This window comes from Larimichthys crocea, chromosome III (assembly GCF_000972845.2).
Source record: "Larimichthys crocea isolate SSNF chromosome III, L_crocea_2.0, whole genome shotgun sequence".
NCBI classification, from domain to species: Eukaryota; Metazoa; Chordata; class Actinopteri; family Sciaenidae; genus Larimichthys; species Larimichthys crocea.
This window is the reverse complement of record NC_040013.1, coordinates 24,251,901-24,272,995: the sequence shown is the minus strand read 5'-3', so window position 1 is coordinate 24,272,995 and position 21,095 is coordinate 24,251,901. Positions and strand designations below refer to the sequence as shown.

Genomic DNA, 21,095 nt, shown 5'->3' with positions numbered 1-21,095 from the left:
TCTCGCATCTCAGTTGTGAGTTCGGATACAAGCTGAACGGGGGAGATAGGTAGTGAAAACAGAATTAATGAGTCTACAGCGTGAACATGTCAGATGCGTGAAACTGAGTAGAGTAGGGAGTATTAGAGGGTTTAGAGGGAGCGCATAAATTCTCACTCAATAAGAGCTTCGGCAGGTTAGAGTTGTTTTGTGCACGCTAATGAACTTTAAACTTGCAGATAAACTATTTGTCACAGAGACGAATCGCAGTTCATCTTCTTATGTTCGAGAGAAAAAGAAATTCCAACATGGAAGTGCCAGGATGAATGGATGGAGGCGTTACCATGACCACAATCTTTTCTAAACTCCAGGTTTCTGCATCATAAAATCTAACGTTAGCCACATAACCACAACTTCTCACTTCCTGTTTCCACCTGTGTTAAAGACACCAGGTGTAACGTTGGAGCTCTTGCAGCCCATAGCATTCTTTTTTCATTAATAAATCTCTGCTAAACTTAGTAGGACCTTTGGGTAAGTTTTACAAGTAACTTTCCCCAACACAACTGACAAATATCCTACTTAACTTGTTCAGGTATGAGAACTTGAAGAGTGATGTATGAAACAGGGATAAGATCATTGTATATCTTGTCTTTGATACTAAGGAGGGACAAAGGAGAGTCAGAGGTTGGGTGACTCAGCTCAGAAACAAAATTGGCAGTCAGAGAGAGACAGTAGTAAAACAATACAGTGCTCTGTATTTTCCTTTATGCATTGGAAGCTTGTGACAAAAAAGATTTCGACCTTCACCTGGAATCGTCCGGAAGACTCTGAAACAACTCCTGCTGCGTGGGTGGTGTTTTGCTCTGTGTTGTGGAGAAATTGCTGAAGTCAAAGGTCAATGGAAAGTGTTCAGGAGCCTCTGATGTCTTATGCTGTATTATTTATTGACGATTGGCCAAGGAGAATTAGAGACACTCTCAAAGTTCATCAGAAGTGCCTGAGTCGGTCTCACATTCTGCCCAACTCATCCCGGTGGATCGACTTTAAACCCCAAGATCACACCACAAATACTACACACCCAGAATTAGTCAAAGAGAATGTCTTTATGTTGCAGGTTGGGCCGTCAATGGCAAGCTTTCTGTTATGTCTAGGAAGGCAGCAATAGGTCTCTTCGACCCTGGCCACCACAGTGTTGAGATAGACTGGCACCCAGTCAAAGCCAAACAACTAATACTGCCGAGGATCTCAAGGCCCACACGTGACTTCGTGTTACCTAAGGATAGAAAACACTGTGTAGTGGCTCTGAACAGAATGGATCCCTGTTTTTAGGTCAAGTTTCCTCACAACACACACTTGCAGCTCTCAAACGAACGGAAAAAAGCTGATATAAACTTTAGACTTCCAAAGATGGCTTGTGAGGAACAAGCTATAATTAATTGGGGATGTATCTCTCGTTTAAGAAAGCCACTGACTTTCTGTAATGGTTTTTGACTGGAAACCAGAGCCACAGAAGTTTGTACTGAAGCGAACATTTATTCTAATCTCTAATAACGCCCTTAAGGAGCTTTCAAATACAAACTGTGTAAACTCTAGGAAGCTACATTTTGTACGGCTTCAGAGTGAAATATTCAAATCTAAGACATCCATTATTTACCTGCAGTTCATCATCACACTTTGACTGTATTCATAAACATTTGGATCTTCTTAGCTCTTTGAGTTCTGGCAGTGTTAAAGAGGTAATTGACCGCGAGATAATTTGGGTTGGAGTTCCTAAAGCTTGACGTGACAGCAGTGGTTGTTTGAAGACGAGGTTCAAACTCTGCCTTCATTTACACCTCTTAACCAGTCAGTGATTGTTGGTTTGTCTGTTTCAGAGTTACACAAATTAGCGTGACTTTCATCGCCCTATGATTCTGCTGTTAGAAAGGAGGTTAGAAAATCTGACAAAGCGCTCAGCTCAAAGCATATTGACGCCTTCAATACACCTGAGGTGTGCCAGTCAGTCCGTCCACAGAGGCTCCGATTCATCGTCCGTTCCTCCAAACGAAGTCGCGGCCAATCACGAGAGGAAAAAGCAAACCATTAATCACTGACCACGTTTCATGACGGCGGCTCAGAAGCGCGGAACCGTATAGCGCTGTGGCTTGGCTACCATATTCTTTCTCATTAGGACATTTCCTGAGTATACAGCCTTTTCTTCTCTGCCCTCTTAATGATGAGTGTGTTTCTCTGTTCTCCTCTTTTCTCCGTGATCGATATCTCCACTCCTCCTCCTCCTCCTCCTCCTCCTCTACAATCCGTCAATACTGAATTTGGAGGAAAGAAAAAAAAAACATTTTCAGAAATGATGATGGCCTTTGGAGCATTGTTATGTGAGTTCAGGTGAACATGCGTCAAATCGTGCGTGTGTGTGTGCACACGCGCATTTATACAGTACAACAACGTGTATGTGGGTCTGAGAGCAGGTGTATATTTGTGTGTATATGTTCCCTTGTGGGTGCAACTACACATCCTTGGCAGCCAGAAAACACATTAATCTTTCCAACACTAATAGTGAAAGGAGAAGTGGAGAGGACGGAGAAAGTGTGTGTCTTTGTGGGTGCGTCTGTAAGAGAAAGAGGAGGAGGAGGAGGAGGAGGAGGTGAATGAAGGATATACTCCACCTCCCGAATTAAGGAGAGGTAGGAAAAGAAAAAAAAAAGTTTGGCTTTCATGTGGCATTAGAGGAATGATTAATTTGTCGTCTCAGAGAGAGAGAGAGAGCGAGGGAGAGGAAGGATGTGAAGTGGCCCTTCTGTCCTCCCTTGTAGTAATAAGACTGTTCGCTCACCGACGCGCTGATTAAAATGAAAATGCAACGCAACCTCCGAGTCAGAAAGCTCGCTCGCGTCTCTGTCTTTCACTCACACACACACACACACACGCGTTTCTACAATTTGCTTAATATGCAGGTGTGCGTGGAGACAAGGATGTGACCCGATGTCCCGCGCCGAGGACTGGAGGGAAAGGAGAAGAGGAAATGACAGGGAAAAAAAAAAAAAAAACAAGTACAGAGAAATGACGAACGTGGAAATGTAGCATGCAGAATAAACAGCAGAAGTCATTTCAGGAAAGAAGGTATTCAAGAGTCTGCAGAGATATTAAATCCTCTAATAGGCTTCCTTTCAACCACATGTCTGTTTGCACCTGAAAGATACATCTCACATCCTGAGTTTTTGAATTCAAGGTGAAGAGAAGAACACGAACATGTTAACATTTCTGAGGAGAAGCTCTCCAGATGGGGCCTTTTGTGTTTTTTTGTGTTTTCTCCTTTATGCTCAGAAGGAAAGGATGAGTGGAGGGGGTTGCAATCTGCAACTACAACGCGCGAATGGCACAAAATCCTACACTCTGATCCTTTAAATTATTTAAACGAAGCGAAGCTGACGTGACACAGTCAGCTAGAGAGAAGGCATCTCTCTGTTGTGCCCACTGTATATCACAGCGTCAGAGCTTCTTCCCCTTAGAAAGGCGGACAGCACAAAAACCTGATAGCAGAGAATATTTAATATTGGCCTGTCATCAAGTTACTCATGGGATTAACATTAATTAGCAAAAAGCTGATAATACCTGCTGCCAGGTTTAGACAGTGACTAACAAAAATGTGGAACAGCTACCTGAATGTTTTCTGTCCTATTCTTTGCTGATAAGAAGTGAAGCCGTAACGTTACTCGCACCGTTGTGCACGAGTACATTCACATCCACACAAAGTAGTAACATGTCCAACGTCCAAACAACAGATGATGAATTTGTTTTTGTTTGGTGAGAGAAGTCTTGAGTCTCTCATCAGTACAAATGCTGCAAAACTTCAACTGGGAATTTATGGAAATATGATCTTAAATGTAGAATATATCATGACTGTCTTCGTAGCAATGCATCAGGACATTTACTTTTTAGATGTTTGGCTGGTTAAAGATTCAGGACTTCAGGCTGATTGATCGTTGTAGCTGTTCTCAGTTTAATTAGAGTGATTCACATAATTGTTTTTTTGTTTTTTTTGAAAAGTCCAATGAGTAAATAAATAAATTAGGGTGAAAAGAAACTCACATTATGGGTAATTTAATTAATTTGGTTTATTGTTCAGCCCAAGGAAACAATATTTTGCAGCCAGTCACTCCACCCACTTTGCTCCTCCATAGAGAGTATGATAAAAAAAAAACATGTCCGGAGGAGAGAGGCAAGAAGAAGATGAAGTGTGTGTGTGTGTGTGTGTGTGTGTGTGTGTGTGTGTGTGAATCTATAGACAGATTAACACTCTAGATGAAAATTGTGAGTCATTTTCTGTAATGGTGCATCCAGGCTGATTCATCGTGACGCTGGATCTCAGTCCCACTCTGGGAGCCTTCAAACGCCACCAAGCGTTTCGCTTGACAAGCAGCCCGACTCTGTTCCCACCAACACAGAGAGCGACGCCCGAGCCACAGAGTCCCAGCGGTGCAACTCAAAGTGTGTGTGTGTGTGTGTTTTAAAAGGATATCGTTCCTCATTTCCTCTCCTGATTTTAGCCCTGTCATCTCCTCCTCGCCTCTGTCTCGTCATCTCTCCTTCTCCTGCCCTCCACCCTCCTGTTTTGTTCTCCACCCTCCTCCTCCTCCTCCTCCTCCTCATCTCTGTAGCTTTGCCGTTTGCCACATTTTTCATGTGTTCTCCTTCACTCTTCAAGCTTTTTCCTTTTCATCCCCTTCTCTCCTTTTCCTGACGTCTCCTTTCGCTGCCTTGTCTCCTCTCCTTTTGTCCTCTCCTGTCTACTCTCTCCTCGTGTCCTTCTGTCTCATTTTGTCTCCCTCTCTACTTGATTTATTCCTCTTCTTGTTTTCTCTCCTCTTCACATGTTTGTTTCATTTTAACCCCTTCATTCCCTCCTGTCCTTTCCTCTCCTATCATTGTCACCTCTTCTTCTTTCCTCTCCTCTTCTGTCATCTCATTTCCTTTCTTCTCTTTCCCTTTTATATTCTTTTGTCATCTCCCCCAAACACCTCACTTATTTCTTTTTCTTTCTCTTCCCCCCCTCTCCTTGTTTCCTTTCCTCTTCTCCTTTCTTTTTCTCTTCTGTCCTCATTTCCTCTTCTCCTCTCTTTTCATTTTATCTCCTCATGTCCTCTTTTATTTGAGCACCCTTCTTCTTCTTCTTTTCTTCTTGTTTCCTCTCCTCCATTGTCGTCACCCCTCTGTTCTCATCTACTCTCCTTTCCTTGCCCTCTCTCTTGTTTCCTCTCCTAGCTTTCTTTCCTCCTTTCCTCTCCTTGTACCTTCTCCTCTCCTCATTTCTCCTCCCTTGTTTTCCTCTCCTCTCTCTTCCTCTCTTCCTTTTTATTTAATTTCCTCTCCTAGTTCCTCTCTTTTACTTTTCTCATTTCTACTCCCTTGTTCCCCCTCCTTTCATCTTTACTCTCATAGTTTCCTTTATTCATTTGCTCTCTTTTATCCTCTCCTCTCGTTTCCTGTCCTCATTTCTTTCCCAATCCCCTCATTGTCTCCTCTCCTCACCTCACGTACTCTCTGCTTCCTCTCCTTCGCGTCTTAACCACACATTGTTTCTCTGTGTTCACATATTTGAAATATAGAAGATTGTCAGGATGATGCTGGAGGTCTGTCCTCTCTGCAGGGACTTTTTTTTTTATATATTTGCCTGTTTACAAGTTGTAGGTGACAACAAGCTGTTTATGGGATGTGAAGAACTGCTTTTATGTGGCGGAGAGGATAAAAAGGAGGAGAAGAGAAGGGACAAGGCACACCATATCTCCTGTTGGATCTGTCTGATTACAGGGATAAAGATGCCACTTTGTGCCGGAAAATCTCCCCTCACTCTCGAAGCTTGAAGGTATTTTCTTTTTTCTTAGAAATACCTCAAACACGTCCGCCCGCCCGCTCCCTCCGTCTCCGTCTCCTCCGGCTATGAGCTGAATTCAGATACAAATGGCAAACTGCACTTTTCTTTTGTGTATTCATTAAAAGGAAACAGCTCCTTTTCAAATGCCACGAGGGAGGAAACGGCACAGATGCACACGCTCACTCTGTAGTTCGCTCGCTGTAAAGGTCAGAGGTCACGAGAGGTGCTCCTCAACTGGTGACTGACTTGCAGCTTTCACTGGTGACACTGGTTGATCTAAAGGGATTCATGTGGTTAGACGAGGAAAGTGACGTTTTGATGTGTCACATTTCTCCTTGAGACGGGGAAGAAGTGATGATCATGATCTTCATTTGACTGTAGACTGTGATTAACACTTTTATAAATGCCGGCCGACGTATATCATTTTTATTGACTGCAGTTATTTTCTGCAGAAAGGAAAATAGTAAACAAAACATTGAAGCAGCTCTTTGAATATACAGAATAACAGGACGAGGAAACAAATGATGTTTTCTGAGGCTGCACAGCAGTAAACACACTCACTGTATGTTGGGCAATGTTCTCATCTCCTGGTTCAATACAACTGCAATGCTTCCGGTGCGGATTTGACCTATTGTGATATATTATGATTTATCCCGATTTTTGTTTGTTTTGTAAACACTAGACCATTGGAAAAAAAGTTGAATCATGCACTTCTTGTGACTGTAAATCATGAGACATATTTCCAAAAACACTTTAACTTACTTAACACTTCACATGTTAACTTTTATATGAGAAGGATCATTACTATACTCCATAAAAAATGTCCTTGCTCATCAAGATAGTGTTTTTTAGTTAGCAATATCAAGTCAAGCAGCTATTAGATGATCAGCATGTGGAGTAAACTGGATCTAATGGTGGCTCTAATCTGTGTTGAGAACAAATCTCTGATTGCTTACAACTTTCATGCGAGTGCATTCAAAAACTACCAGATTCATATTTGTATTCTGCTTTTGCTGGACTCATTCGGTCTAAACGCGCAGACTTTAAACTATTCTGCACATTCATTTACTTATAGATGTCTTCATTTCGAAAATAAGTTGTTTGTTGTTTTCCCCCTCAGTTTATTGCCAACAGATAAATGTTCTCTCCACATATTTGTTGTGAGCTTCGAGCTGAGGCCATGAACCTAGCAGTGAAATCTGCACCTCATGTGTAAGGAGCCTAATTGCCTAATCTAAAGTGCCATTTACAAAACATTTCCAGGCACCACTCAAAAGATCCAGAGGTTGCAACGGGTCAAAAATATTACAACAGACTCAAAACAGAAATATTTTGGGTCAGATGGGTCAAGACAAAAACATGGAGCATAAAGCATAAATGATTTATTTTATTATTATACTTGAAAAATAGGGGACCGGGGAACAGCCCGACCTTATCCAGCATATCTTAGATGCTCTATTAAACGAAACGCAATACAAACAATTGCAGGGAACATATTTGGACCCTAGCTAATTCAGAGTTCATGGTTCTGGAATTATGTGCACTCACGATGACCTCTGAATTAGAGGGATTGTGGTGGCAGCCCGCGTCTGTCAAAAGATAATAAATTCTGTTATGAATTTATCCATAAATGCATACTTACATTTAGAAGCACACCAGGAAAAAAGTCCTTAAACTCTGAAATAGGGTTGCTGAATGTTCCCACCTTAAGTAGACCCCACACACACACTGACACACACACACACACACACACACACACACACACACACAGACACTATCTGTCTTGCTCCCTGATCAGCACCATTCCCTCTCAATCCAGCAGACTCCCTGGGGAGGACAGCGACAGATACAGACAGACAGAGAGAGGAGGAAATGGGGAGTTTTGGATGGAGAGGGGATTGGACATGACAATTTTCTGCCCCGCGGGGGTTGGACATGCATGGCCGGTCTAATCGGCTAAGGAGGGCACGACAGGGGGGCACTCTCCACACCTCAGGGGTCAGAGAGCGACACTGTGTGTGTTTTCCCAAGTGTGTGTGCGCCATCTGAGATGTGTTCGGCAGGGAGGCCAGCGGCGGTTACGATGCGTTCAAAGCTCTTGAATCCAGCACTGAGCCCTTTGTGTCAATTGAAAGCCACTTAAAATGCCACGCCATGGAGGATGAGAACGAGTGGGAGACCGTAAGAAAGGAGGAAAGTGATAATTCACGACTATAAATAAGCATTTATTTATTTCCTGTAAATTAATTTATACATTTCCATGGGTTCGAGTGTAGCACCGAGCCTCCCAACAAATGTTGCTGAAACGCACGATAAATGTGAGAAAAGTCAGCAAAAAGTTGATTTGGAGGGTTTCCGTGAAACCATATCCACTCCAAACTTTTCCGTTTCTGCCTTCTCAGCCTCTGAGAGGTGATTATATCTCAATATTATCTTTAATTTTTTAAGCTGCTTTTATTAAACCCAAGTAAATTCAATAAAAGGGCTTAGATGCTTGTTTCAGATTTAATAAATCAAACCCCCAACCTACATACTGGTGCCTCTTTACACAGTTTATTTACTCAGAACAGAGAAGTATTAAAAGTGTAACATCCAGATAATCGGCGTAACAAAGATCCTGCTGCGCGTCGAGATTGCCTGCGGCTTTTTGTTGATATGAACAGAGATAGGATGCGCGTCGTTTCAGGAGATGCAACTGATATTCGAGTTTGAGTGCCCGTGTTTTTCTCTGATTGTTAAAAAGCAGTAAAGGCAAATCTTTATATGAATCTCGGATGGATCTGGCAGTATATATCGCGCATTATGTGCGTATGTATGAGCCGTTTCACCTCAGTTTGCAGATTGTGTGACCTAAATGTCTAAAAAAAGTTAAAATATGTCCTGTGTTTGTCCGGCGATGTGTTGTTAATGTCAAAAAGTGTTCACGGCGGACAAAAGGAGGTGGAGAAAATGAGACGAACAGACATGGAGAGACAGATAGATCGACAGAGAGAGAAGGCCATTAGGTGGAAGAGATAGAGAGTGAGTGATGGAAGTAATAGGCAAGACAGAGAGAGGCCTGACAGCGAAGACTGTGAGGGACACCGAGAGGAGAGAGGAACTGAGGAACTGAGGAGGAGAAATATGGAGGGAGAGAACAGAGAGTCATCATTATGCTTATTTTTTCGTGTTAATCCTCTTTGACCTCCAGCCACTCTCGTTAAATGATCCTGCTTGATAATTGGTGTTTTGCGATTGTTTCATCACTGTGAGTCTCAGCTGAAGCTCTCGGGTCACAAGTTCAGTGTTAAAAAGGTCCAAGTGTGTAGAAATCTAGCGGCCGGAAATGGAATATGATCTTCAAATCTTTGGTTTTGGTTCGTGTACAATCACCTGAAAACAGGAATAGCATGTCGTGAGGGGGTTGCTACACACTCCTTCTTCAAAGCAACCTGAGGAAATGTTTCAGGTAATGTTGCATATGATCATAGACGGTATAAAACCTGGACATAGTCTCTATGAAATCACCCATAGGTTTATGAAAAGCTGTCGTGACCGGCTCCAGATTAATCTTTAAAAAAATACACAAAGACGCGGAGGGCTTTTTGAAGCACCCTCTTGGATACGAAATACCGTCTCTGCAGCTTCATGAGACAATAACTTTTACTTCAACCCCCAATTCCAAACTCTTAGATCCATCACTGAGCCCAGTCACCCACAAAGAAAAAGCACAGCTGCTATTGAAAGGTGATAATGGTGTAAAATGGTTGGAGGCGGTTGGTGGAGGAGCTTCAGCTGAACAGTTGAGTAGGATCTGATAACAATCCCTTCTCCCCCCCTTTTCCTTTTCCTCACAGTAGATTGTATTTTCATGCCTGGTTTGCCGTCCACCCCCTGAATTACTTTCTTATTTGGGTGATTGGATTAGGATTTTGCACTTTACCACAACTGTGATTTCGCCACGCTACGTCCAGAACAGACATTCAGTGGAAGCTGTTAGAAAACACAGCTTGAGAGACAAAAAAAAAAGGAGGAAAGAAAGCAGCCCGTTCAGGGGAGGACAAACTTTTGGCTCAATTCCCTGTGGCCTCAGACAATTTATCTATCTATCATGCTGCTGTAGCAGCACCCTCCACCTATAAATACTGCTCGATTGTCCACTTTGTTCATCGCGGGAACAAAAAAACGGCACGAACCGGGTTTCAACAACTGTACGTTTGAGGCGAGTGCAAGAGACAAAGGGAGAGGAGTTGTTGAAGAGAAAGACTGGAGAGAGGAGGAGGAGGAAGGAAGCCATGAGGAGAGCAGATGAAAGGAGGAGGGAGGCGAGAGTGACACTTTGTTGAAAAGACCTCGCTGCTCCTGAAACAAAATGTTCCTCTTTTTCTCCGTTTGTTATTTCTTTTGATAAATGAAAAGAGAAAGGCAAATACACGGAAGAAAAGGACTGGAGAGAAGGTGCGGCGTGAAGTGACCTTGTCTGAGTTCCCTTTTTTAGAAAAAGACAAAATGGATAGAAACACTCCGGCCTGCGCCAATTACATGATCTCACACGGACGTGACAGGAACCGCGTCCTCTCTTCTTTCCTTCATGTTTACGCGGACATGACTGCAAAAATAACAACCCACTATTCACGCTTTCCCATCTTACGCACACAAACGAGCATGTTGTGTAAAATTGCTGCTGCTGCTTCTCGGGTGACGTCGGCCGTGGTCATCACGTTTATACAACTCTGTTCTCACAGGATAGTGCGATCAGTCAGAGAGGCGTGTGAATAAATGAGTCATTGCAAATGTTACACAGTTAAACTTGGACATATCTGCGCACATATAGACATGTGACAAATTACAGGACAACCTACATGAAGTGTCTTAGCCGGGCCAACACGTGCAGCCAGAACAGCTTCAGCATTGATTATAGGGATGGACGCCAATACTCTGAAATATATTCCTTTATTTGGTGTTTTGATGATGGTGGTGGAGAGTGCTGTCTACAAACGTGGGTTGATACGTAGTTTTCCGAACCTTTCATTGACCCCTCGTATCCTATGGGTGGATTCATGATGTTTGTCCACTCATGTCCACTTGTTTTATTTCTCTAATGTGTCAGTTTGTCTGCATGTGAGCATTAGATATCAGCGTCAACAATACCAGAAGCTTTAGAGTGCAGGGAGGAGGGAGCTGATGGTCTCAGGAAATGGAGTATGAATCATCATGAAGTGATTCTGTAATCACGGTGCCTTTCTTTTTGCTTTTCACCTGTCATTCCACAGCATTAAGTCTTTCACGCGCAGTTCTTGAGTGACCATCTTACACAACACGCGTATTTCTAACACAAACCATCGAAGCACAAAGCACACGGCCATCCTGTGGTGTTACGTCGTAGGAAAAGAGGAAATTATTATAATCACAGAAAAACAGAACATTCAAACAAATATAGAAAACAGGCTGCAAAGAGGGTAAACTGGACTTGTTGTTGGAAGTAAACACATTTTCTGTCGAGTCATGATTGTACTTTGTGAAAACTTTGCTTTTGCACAGCCCAGTGTATAACACCATAGTTATGTGTGTTAGCTGGAAGAAAATAGATTCAAAAGAGACAGTTACTGTATGAACAGAACATGAGTCGTGCATTAAAATTAAAGTGAACTGTAGCACTTCAATCAGACATACATGAGATTAACAGCATATTCCTTGGAGACAGCATGAGATTCTTATCCGACTGTGTTCAAAAAAGTTTTAGCTCCTTTTATGAAACCACCCGTTGGAATAAATGGAAGAACTTGGATGTCTGAATCATCAACGGTCCGCATGGCTGAACAGACTGAAGGTGGCACCAAACCGCTAAAAAAAAAAATAAACCCTGCATGGTTAAAACAATCCAACAATCTTGTTGGATTCTTTCCAATAATTCTTTATAGAACGATGGGCTGAAATTGCTCAGTATTGCCAAGTAGCCAATTTCAACATTGCACACGGTCAGCAAAAACTGTTGTCTGGGCTTAAGTGGCGCTTGATATTTAAAATATAAATAAAAAGAGAGAGCGAGAGAGAGAGTGAGACCCTGATGTCTCTCTCTCTCTCTCTGTCAGGTCAGAACCTCTGTTCTCTTTAGATCTACTTAGTGGCTGTCAGCTGAGAAAGCTTTTATACTGCACCGACAGCTCAGCAAGATTTTACTATTGACTTAAATACCTGCCTGGACCCCGCCCACCTGACTCTCCTTTGTAACCTTACTAACCTCTCCACTCACCCCTCCTTTCTTCCCCTCCGTTCATTTCTTCCTCTCCCTAATTGTCACTTCTACTCTCTCTCTCTCTCGCTCACTTACTGTGATTAGGTTGGGAAAGGAGCCAGAGAAAGCTCTTACAGTTGTCACATCACGCTGGCTATGCTTCATCATTTACTCACACACACACACACACACACAAACTCAAACTCCTCTGCTGTTAGATCAGTCATTTTGCTAAGCAGCCTGTTATTAACCAACAAGATCAAATGGTTCCATGTGTGATGTGTCAGGCGGTCGACCTACACACACACACACACACACACACACACACACACACACACACACATTCTTCAACCACTGAATATGTGTAAAACATATCGACAACCAGTCCCATCACTGTAACTAATGACTTGTGTTGTAAACTCAGCATGCAGAAATAGTTTGATACTAAATCAAAGTTGTCCTCAAAGCCTGCCACTGTCATACCAAGAAGAGATGAAGGCCACACGGTGAGCGATACAGGTTTAAGAGCATTAAATGGAAATATTTCATAGGCTAGGACATAAATTCAACATATTTCTTAAGAATACACGTCACTTTAGTGAGTGATGACAGGTTTTATTTTGTTTGTTTTGTAATACAAAGTCAGGGATATATTCTATTTATCTATAAGTATCAGGAATATTTAAACAAGTTGCAAGGAAGCTTGGTATTGTCATTATTTAAAGAGAAGGGGTGATAGTTTATAAGTTATTCTTCTTCTAACTCCTTTTCGAATATGTATTTCTATGTTTAAATGTTTTGCCTTATTTTTATTTTTTGCATATTCGAAATAAACACTTCAAACAATCAATCAATCAATCAATCAATGACAAACCCTGTTTGTTGTTTTTGACTTTTGCTGTAGTTTTCATTAGATTTAGTTGTGAATATTGTAGTCCATGCCTGCTAAAAGATACTCCTACATCTTACACTCTGGACCTTTAACTAGCTTTAGATGGGACTCTTTTTGTATATTTCAGGTAGTTTCTTCTTCACACTAGGTAGTAGAGGCTGAGGCGAGTGGGCGCCAATCAGCATTCCAACTAATCCAACACACTGCTCCTTTTAAATGAACAAAACTCATAGATTTTTAAAAAACATACCATAAAGCTTTTTGTGACTTCACACCAGATCGTTAAACGTGACACGACCTGCACTTGACTTACTGCTCTGCGGGGATCTTTACTGTTTACTCCAGTGTGAATTTTAACGACCTTTTACACAACTAACTGTGAATTTCCTGGAGGAAATAGCGTCTCGTAAACATGATGTAATGTAAACGCGTGTGCCTAAGATCAAAGGAAACCACCGGATCATAACGGATACACAAACAAGCGAGTTGCTCGGAAAACCGCGCTGACAGTTGCCGCCATAAATAAGTTATTTGTGCATGTCACGGTCAAAGTGTGTGTGTGTTACAATAACAATGACAGATGCTGAATTTTAGTGACAACAAACACTCATTCTGCGTCATTTCCGTCCTCTTTTTTTTATTCCATTCATTCTTCCATCAGAACAATGACTCATTGTTTTGTCTTTATTAACTCAATCAGGGGAAAGAGTGCTCGCTAATAGGACGTTCTGGTTCCACAGTCGGTTAAGTGCGTGTGTGTGTGTGTGTGTTTGTTTGTGTTTTTAGTTAGTGGTGAATTCATCATTTCCTGACAGTCTGAAAACACCGAACAAACAGGGGAGCCTCTAGCCTCTAATTATGCCGTACGCTCCAGCACTTAAACTTATTAGCACCGGAGGGGATGTTTACATGCGTGTGTGTGTGTTTGTGTGTTTTGAGTGTGTGTCCTCTTCTGTGTGTACCAAGGTGCTCCACGTTGTGTTAAAGTTGACAACTACTTTGAGAGTAGCATGTTGACGTGTCGTCTAGTTGCTTTGCATAAATGCCTGCTGCCTTTTTTTTTTTTTTTAATATGTAGATTGAAGAGTCACCCTTTACAAATGAAATATTCGGCTGGCTGTTTTGTTGCTGTAAACCTTTATTTACAATTACTGAACACAGATGGTCTTTTTCGCCACGGTCACCTGCTTCATGTTTATGTAGTTTGACAGAGTTGTGCTGCGAGCTGCCCAAATTTCTAACGCGATATTTTACTGTGGGACCAAAAGTGTGTTCAGTGTTGTTTGTTTTTCAGAAAAGAAAATGAGGGGGAAAAAAAACAGATGGCAATGCAGTGGGAATGAAACATTTTGATCACATTGTGATTTTTTATTCACAACAATGAAAGAGAGAGAGAGAAAGAAACAGCCCTCATCCAGAATCAGATATAACTGAGGAGCTGGAGCTGTAGACCAACAAACCCAATGATTGTTTTTGGGTTTTTTTTGGCTTGAAGACTGAAAGTTTTCAGATTTTTGTGCAGATTTGTTTGCTCAAATCTGCATAAATATCTGAAAACTTTTCATCAGAACAGATAAAAAGGCCTAATTGTTCAGCGGCCGCCCCGTGTGTGGAGGCTGTAGTCCTCGCTGCAGCTGGCCCCGGTTCGAATCCCGCATCGGACGGCTAATTTACTGCGTGTCACTCCCCCTCTCTCTGCCCCCTGCTTCCTGTCTATCTTCAGCTGTACTATCAATAAAGGCATAAAAGGTCAAAAAAAAATCTTAAACAAAAAAAAAAAGACATTGAATTTATTTACAAGGCTAACTTTTACCACCTGGCTAATATTTTCCTTTGTTTTTGTGTCTAAGTGTCTAATGAGGTCGACAATTTTTTCAAACTGGTCCAGGATCGAGCAAGAATATTTAGATAATATGCGTATAATGGTGTCACTTGGTCTCTTTTAGTGGATGTACTGTATGTGCAATTGCCAGTAAGGATACACTGCAGCCGTTTTTTTTCTTCTGCCAGCTGCAGCGCTCTCATTCACTACTAGACCAATTTCAAAAATTCTTGTCCCTATTAGTCACCCTATCAGACACAACAACATGGGAAAATAGGGTCCAGGCTGACAAATATGTGAAAAAAATTGCTTATTTCTGGTCTTTCTACAATAACTGCTTCTAGGTTTGTCATAGTTATGTTTAGGCATGTGGCTATAGTTAGGGAAAGAGCATCGTCTTGGTTGAATATTTAAAAATCCTGTGTACAGTACGGGACAGTAACACTTCCATTTTCTAGGCAGCAGTTAAATTTCCTTTGAACCTCATGTTGGGTAAATGATTTTTTACTATATGCACACATTTCCTAGGAGACAGAGTTGATTGAGTTTATGCTTCATAGTCAGATGCACAATAACCACACATAAGCACATCATATTTTTTGTATTCATATCTGGGAAAGCCCCGGTGACTGTCTGTTCAACTGTCACACAAGCAGCAGCGGCAACGCGGCTACTGCTTGTGTGACTGTTATTCCGATTTGTCACGTCAACGAGAAATTCCCAAAGTGTACGTGTCGTGTGAGGCTTACAGTTGTCACACGAACTGACAGATACGCCCGTCACTCAGAGCCGAGAGGAAGAATCGGAGGAGAGAGAGGAACAGTGGAGTCAGGGAGATGGATAAAATATGGACGAGTGGGCTGGTGTGTGATCTCTTTATGTACATACATACTGTGTGTGTGTGTGTGTCGTATTTCCCCACAGACCACAGTAATGAACGGGGTCTATCTCTGTGACCTTTGTGGTACACGGTGGCAGAGGAGTCAAACCTGATCAATAACTCCATGACTCTCCTCCTTGTTGTGTGTTCAGATGTAAGGAAACACTATCCCAGCCATTAAATATTATTGTACAGACAGCATGACTCAGTACATATATATACAGTATAGTATCAGTCCCAAAGGGGACTGTACAGCAGGATGGTTTTCATAGTGTCAGGATGAAGCTCATTTTTATTTTTAAATATATTCCATTCTCATGAACTGACTTTCAGTTCTTCTGTGTCGTCGTTGGCACAAAACAGACTCGTTTGAGTACAGATGTTCTGCTGCAAGAAAACATTTGGAAACATAACATCACCAAGTTTTTCAGTAAGCTGCACAAATACACACACACAAAAAAAACATGTTTGTTGGAGCTTTTGCTTGTGTCTTTGGTTTAGATATGATTTCTATGAATAAAAAAAGCTGCAATCATGTGTTGTCTCAGAAAACCTGCATGTGTGCAGCTGAACGAATGTGACGGCTTGATATCTAAATGTGTGTGTGTGTGTTTGCACACTTACCTGGAGAGAGGCAGACAGAATGATCTCCTACCTGTCTGCATTAGCTGCACAGCAGGCGGAGCTCCACAGGCTGCCAGTCGACTGACTTTCCCCAGCTGGAAGCTTTGATCATGGGGGAGGTGGCAGCAGGGATCTGGATAGTACAGCATTAGCTCTGGGTGTTTGGGTGTCTGCAACATCCTTCACATACACCTTCTAGCTGCCTATATACAAACACACTCCTCCTAGTGCTGCTGGCATCTGTTCTCACATAGTCTGAGAGGATTGTCAATACACATACATGATGTTTACTACAATGCAAGCTATGCTAGAATATGTCTCTTGTCTTTCTAATGTGTACCGGTTTGTTTATCCTGTGTTTTGTGTGTGCAGGCGGTGCCGAAGCCCATAGCCATGGAGCCATGTTGGGGGAGCAGAGCAGGTGTTCTGACGGTGCTGCTGTATCTGCCCAGAGTCCCGTCTGGAATACCTCCACCCGGACAGTCTGGTATGATTCACACGAACACACACGAACAGACAAGTAAACGACATATAGAATGTGTTTATAGAAAAAGAATTACAGCTTGTAATTGCCTGATATTTGCATCCATGCCAAAATTTCCAATCAAATCATTTCCGCAGACTGGCAATTTACCAACGACATCGATATATTGGTTGTGCTATTGCACATTTTCTTTTCATCAGCATAGTTCTGAATTTATTTCTTGCCATAATTTCCCTAAATTACTTCTGCAGTGTTGTGTTTGTGAGGAGGGATTGCCTTCTAATTTGACGTTTTTTTTATTGTCCAGTAAGGTGGTGCACAATATTTTGCTTTTTATAAGGGAAAACAAAACGCTGCCTCAATCATATTTTGTGCTGATAATCTGAAAAGTCAATGTCGTGCATAATGACCAGCTGCAGTAGCTGCCACTATCAGCAGACAGTTATTTATTTCCAACTGTCGGACACTTAGCCGGCATGGCAAATGTGATTTTTTATGATGAAGTGTAACAAACTCTCCTACTGGTGATTCCTCCAATTTCATTTGATTGTCGCTCTTGTTGTAAACAGTCAGCTGTCTCCGATCTATGAAATCCCACATCTTCGTCAACCGTAGGCTCACAAAAAACGGTCCACACCATTTGTGATGGTTTTACAAGCTGGAGCCGCTTTCAGCAGCTCAACGACGTCTAAAAAAAAGGCTCCAGATGCAGCGAGCGAGGCTTCTTGTTTGCCTCGCGGCGGATTCCCATCGACTCTCATGTAAAACAGGCGCTGGCAGTTTAAACACAAGCAGAGTAAACAGTAAAACATGATGGCATCTGAGGCATCATCAAAAGTGGTTTTTGATGTTTTGCAGCCATGCTGCAGAGCAACAGGGTTTTCTTAATAGTGTAGAGGGCTGTCTTTATGGTCCAACAGGTCACATGCAACCAGTTTAATTCCTAAAATGTAAATGCAGAACTCTGGTCTGAATATGAGCCAGAATCTGTCCATTAATTTAAATTTTATGGCAACAGAAATTTAGGGGAAGGATCTTAGTTTATCACATGAATCATATCATGTTCAGTCCAGCAGGATTACTCAGTACGTCACTGAGATTACTGAGTCATACAGCTTATATGTAAATGTTTGTATTTGTCTGTTTATTCTGTTCTGGACTGTTTGTTGTTATCGGAAGATAATCTTTAGTGGATGTCTTGAGAATCACTGAACCATAAAAATCATTTAAAAATCAATATTTCAATAAGAGGCAGGTCAATCAATACAAAAGTAAAACGTCATTTCAACTGATTTGTTGTAACACCCAAATAGTGCTTGTTGGGAGGGTCTGTGTACTTAAACAACATCCGCTGAATGTCAGGAAAATCAAAAATGTGGTGCAGCATCCATCATTCCTCTTTGACGGCACTGAAAAAGTGCTTTGTTGTACGAGTGCATTTGACAGAAACGATCCCCAAAACATTTATTTATTCAAAGACGTTTCACAGGAAGCGATGCTCTCTCTCCTTACACTGCCTTATGAGCAAAGCCCTTAACATCCAGATTCATCCAGAGATGTTTGACGCTCAAACGATTTGTCGATTGTCAGAAAATGACTCGCTTCTAGCTTCAGATCGTTTTTGCTTATGTTTTTATATCCTTGCTCTGGAAAATTGAGGCATTTTCTTCACAATCTTATGAAATGTTCTATACTTACAGTTAATCAACGAATCGAAATGATCTGGAACTTGTGCTTCTTAAAGATAATGCCAGCTGCTTTCTGTTCTCATTTGTGATTTTACTGTTGCATGGCGGCTTTGTAGGAAATGCTATGTAACTCATGCAGAGAGCTGAAAAACGACACAGGAAAGCAGCAACTAGATGACTCTGGCAGATCAACAATTTAGAGCATATGGTTCAAATCACAATGTTTCTATATTGTGACTTATATTTAGCATCAGCATGTTTTTCCACAGTGATATGATGAATTATTCAGAAAAACTCTTGACATAACTCCACCTTTTTTTTAAAGAAGGTCTGATGCGGTTTAGACCTGCCTGGTTTCTCTCCAACACATACTGTTGGATCAATTGTTCCCCTGAATGAGACATCCTGACTTTCCACAGTCTGAGCTCACGTTGCCGCTATAGACGGATGACATGCGATATCCCCCACTCGCTGCAGCGCCGACCACCACACTGCTGTAGAAATCACTGAAAAGACAGCAGCACTTCCTCACAGACCTGACCAAGGCCCAGAGCTTTACGCACCGTCAGCAATAGGCCAATCTTCTCTCCCTCCAGCTCATCTTCCACCTCATTCGACCTCTCCTCTGCTCACACGAATACCTGTAGTCTCTCTCTCTCTTTTTTTTTTCCCCCTGCTCCTATTTCTCACTGCTGTCAAGTTTGTCTGTTGGTAGTTTCGGTCTCTATAAAGTGGACTGTAACTGGAGCAGGTGTGAAAAGACTGTTCCTCCATGCAGGAAGCAAAGCAGTCAACAAGACCGGTTCCCTGACAAAGAAAACGAGCAGAGCAGACGCAAAATAAAGCACTTTGCATGCAAGCGTTTTTTTGTCAAGCGAGAAGGAGCTTTACGTCGAAGCCTTTACAACGTGGCAACGGTTACTGTAGTCTAATAGGGAGGAGCGGAAAGGTAATGAAAAGTGTCAGGGAGAGAAAGTAAAGGCTTTGCTACACCCAGAGGTAATTTCAAAAATCCTAGAGAGGTTAATGGTAATAAGTGCATTAGGGGAAACTGAAAGAACAGTAAATGGATAGAAGTGTCCAAGAAATTGTATGGAAATAAAGCAGATAGCAAATCTCCACTTTATGTTGAGCTGAATGATAAAAACCTGGTTTTAAATCTGGATGGCGACTTACACACTGTGACTGTTATAAAAGGTCACGGGGGGTGTAGATGTGAATGGTGTGAATAGTTTTGCCGATTGTTCCTATTGGTAATTTTCCTTTACAACAAGACAAGAGCAACACAAACTAGTTAATTGTCTAGAACCCTGTGCGATCACGACAGCCTACGTTCCTGCTTTGTTGCTCTATGTGGTGAAGCTGCAGCTCAGACTTAGTCAAATATTAACAATAGGAACAATGACCAAACGTATTCCTACCTTTTTAAATCGTGCCATTGTCTGCTGCGCTGAGCAGACAGATTTGGAGACCTTCACTAACTGTTCGGTTAAAGGTTCAAAAGAGACATTGAGCAGCTTTTTAAATGCAGTGAGCTAATCAATGCCTTAATTTCATTTTTGTAACATTTTAACTGTGATGCCCATAATGGAGGTCACATAGGTCCTTTACTTCACATCCATCTTACTGATTGGACTTGAAGAAGTCTTAGATCTACTTTGCTTCAAAGTTATTTGTTAAATTAAGACTTGCTCAGATATTTTAATATGAATGAAACCAATATTAAAGATTAAAACCAATAATAAAATAACTGAGTTTCTGAAATTAGAGCTTTGTAACTTTGAGCTCCAGGTTGGGAGAAGTGCAGAACTACCAACTATGTGACTGACTTGTGCTTCAGCTATTCCACGTCAGCTCTCAGTGAGTTTCTTGATGGACAGAAAGCTTTCACCTGCTGCTGAAGTTAAGTTAACCACTCAGCTAGTTAGCTCAGTCCGTGCTGACCGGACTGGGAGACCCAAGCTCCGGCAGATTGTTGGTATTTATTTTGGGCCACAGGGAGGAGGAGGAGGTTTCGGATGAAGGGGCGAGGGGAGTCGAGCTGGTGGTGTGCTAGAACCAGGCAGTGTATCTGGACACAGTAGAGGTTTAGAGACCGAATAAGAATCTTAAAATAATAAGTAAAAGCAGAAGTAAATCTGGGGCTGACTTTGTGTCATTAAATAAAAGTCTGAAAAACAGACAGCGAGCTTGGATACTTGCTGTTGGTCTTGTGGGTATTATTAGCTGGTTGCTGTGTCTTGTGTTGCAATTGCTTTGGTTGTCGACCTGCTAGTTTTTGATCATGAATAATGTCATTAAGAAATGTACAGCTGTCCATATTTATATAAAAAAATTCAACCCTAAACTGGAGCCAGGAGCTATAGTTATGCTTTATTCCATCCAGTACTGATCTTATGCTCCTCAGTCTAATGCATCTTATTGGCTACACTCAAGTCTCCCTCTACCCACAAGTAAATACTTGACAGTTAATGCAGATGAGTCAGAGAGAGAAAGAGACAAACTTACTGAGGAATTACAGTTGAAATGAACCAAACTTGAACCCAACACTATTGGGAACTATTAGATTTAGGTCACATCGCAGAACTAAAAGCATTTACGGGCATTTAAATAGCAGGACTTCATTTGGCAGTAAAGGAACTG

The 21,095-nt window shown here is 41.8% G+C and overlaps 1 protein-coding gene across 2 annotated transcripts in view; it reads left to right on the top strand.

Moving 5' to 3' along the window:
• The window catches only part of atrnl1a (attractin-like 1a), a 241,016-nt gene that overhangs the window by 209,588 nt on the left and 10,333 nt on the right, over positions 1-21,095 (top strand). For both annotated transcript variants that reach the window (XM_019263833.2, XM_019263831.2), the window contains one exon: positions 16,653-16,767. In XM_019263833.2, coding sequence (XP_019119378.1) covers positions 16,653-16,767 — 115 coding nt within the window. The remainder of the gene's footprint in view (positions 1-16,652; positions 16,768-21,095) is intronic.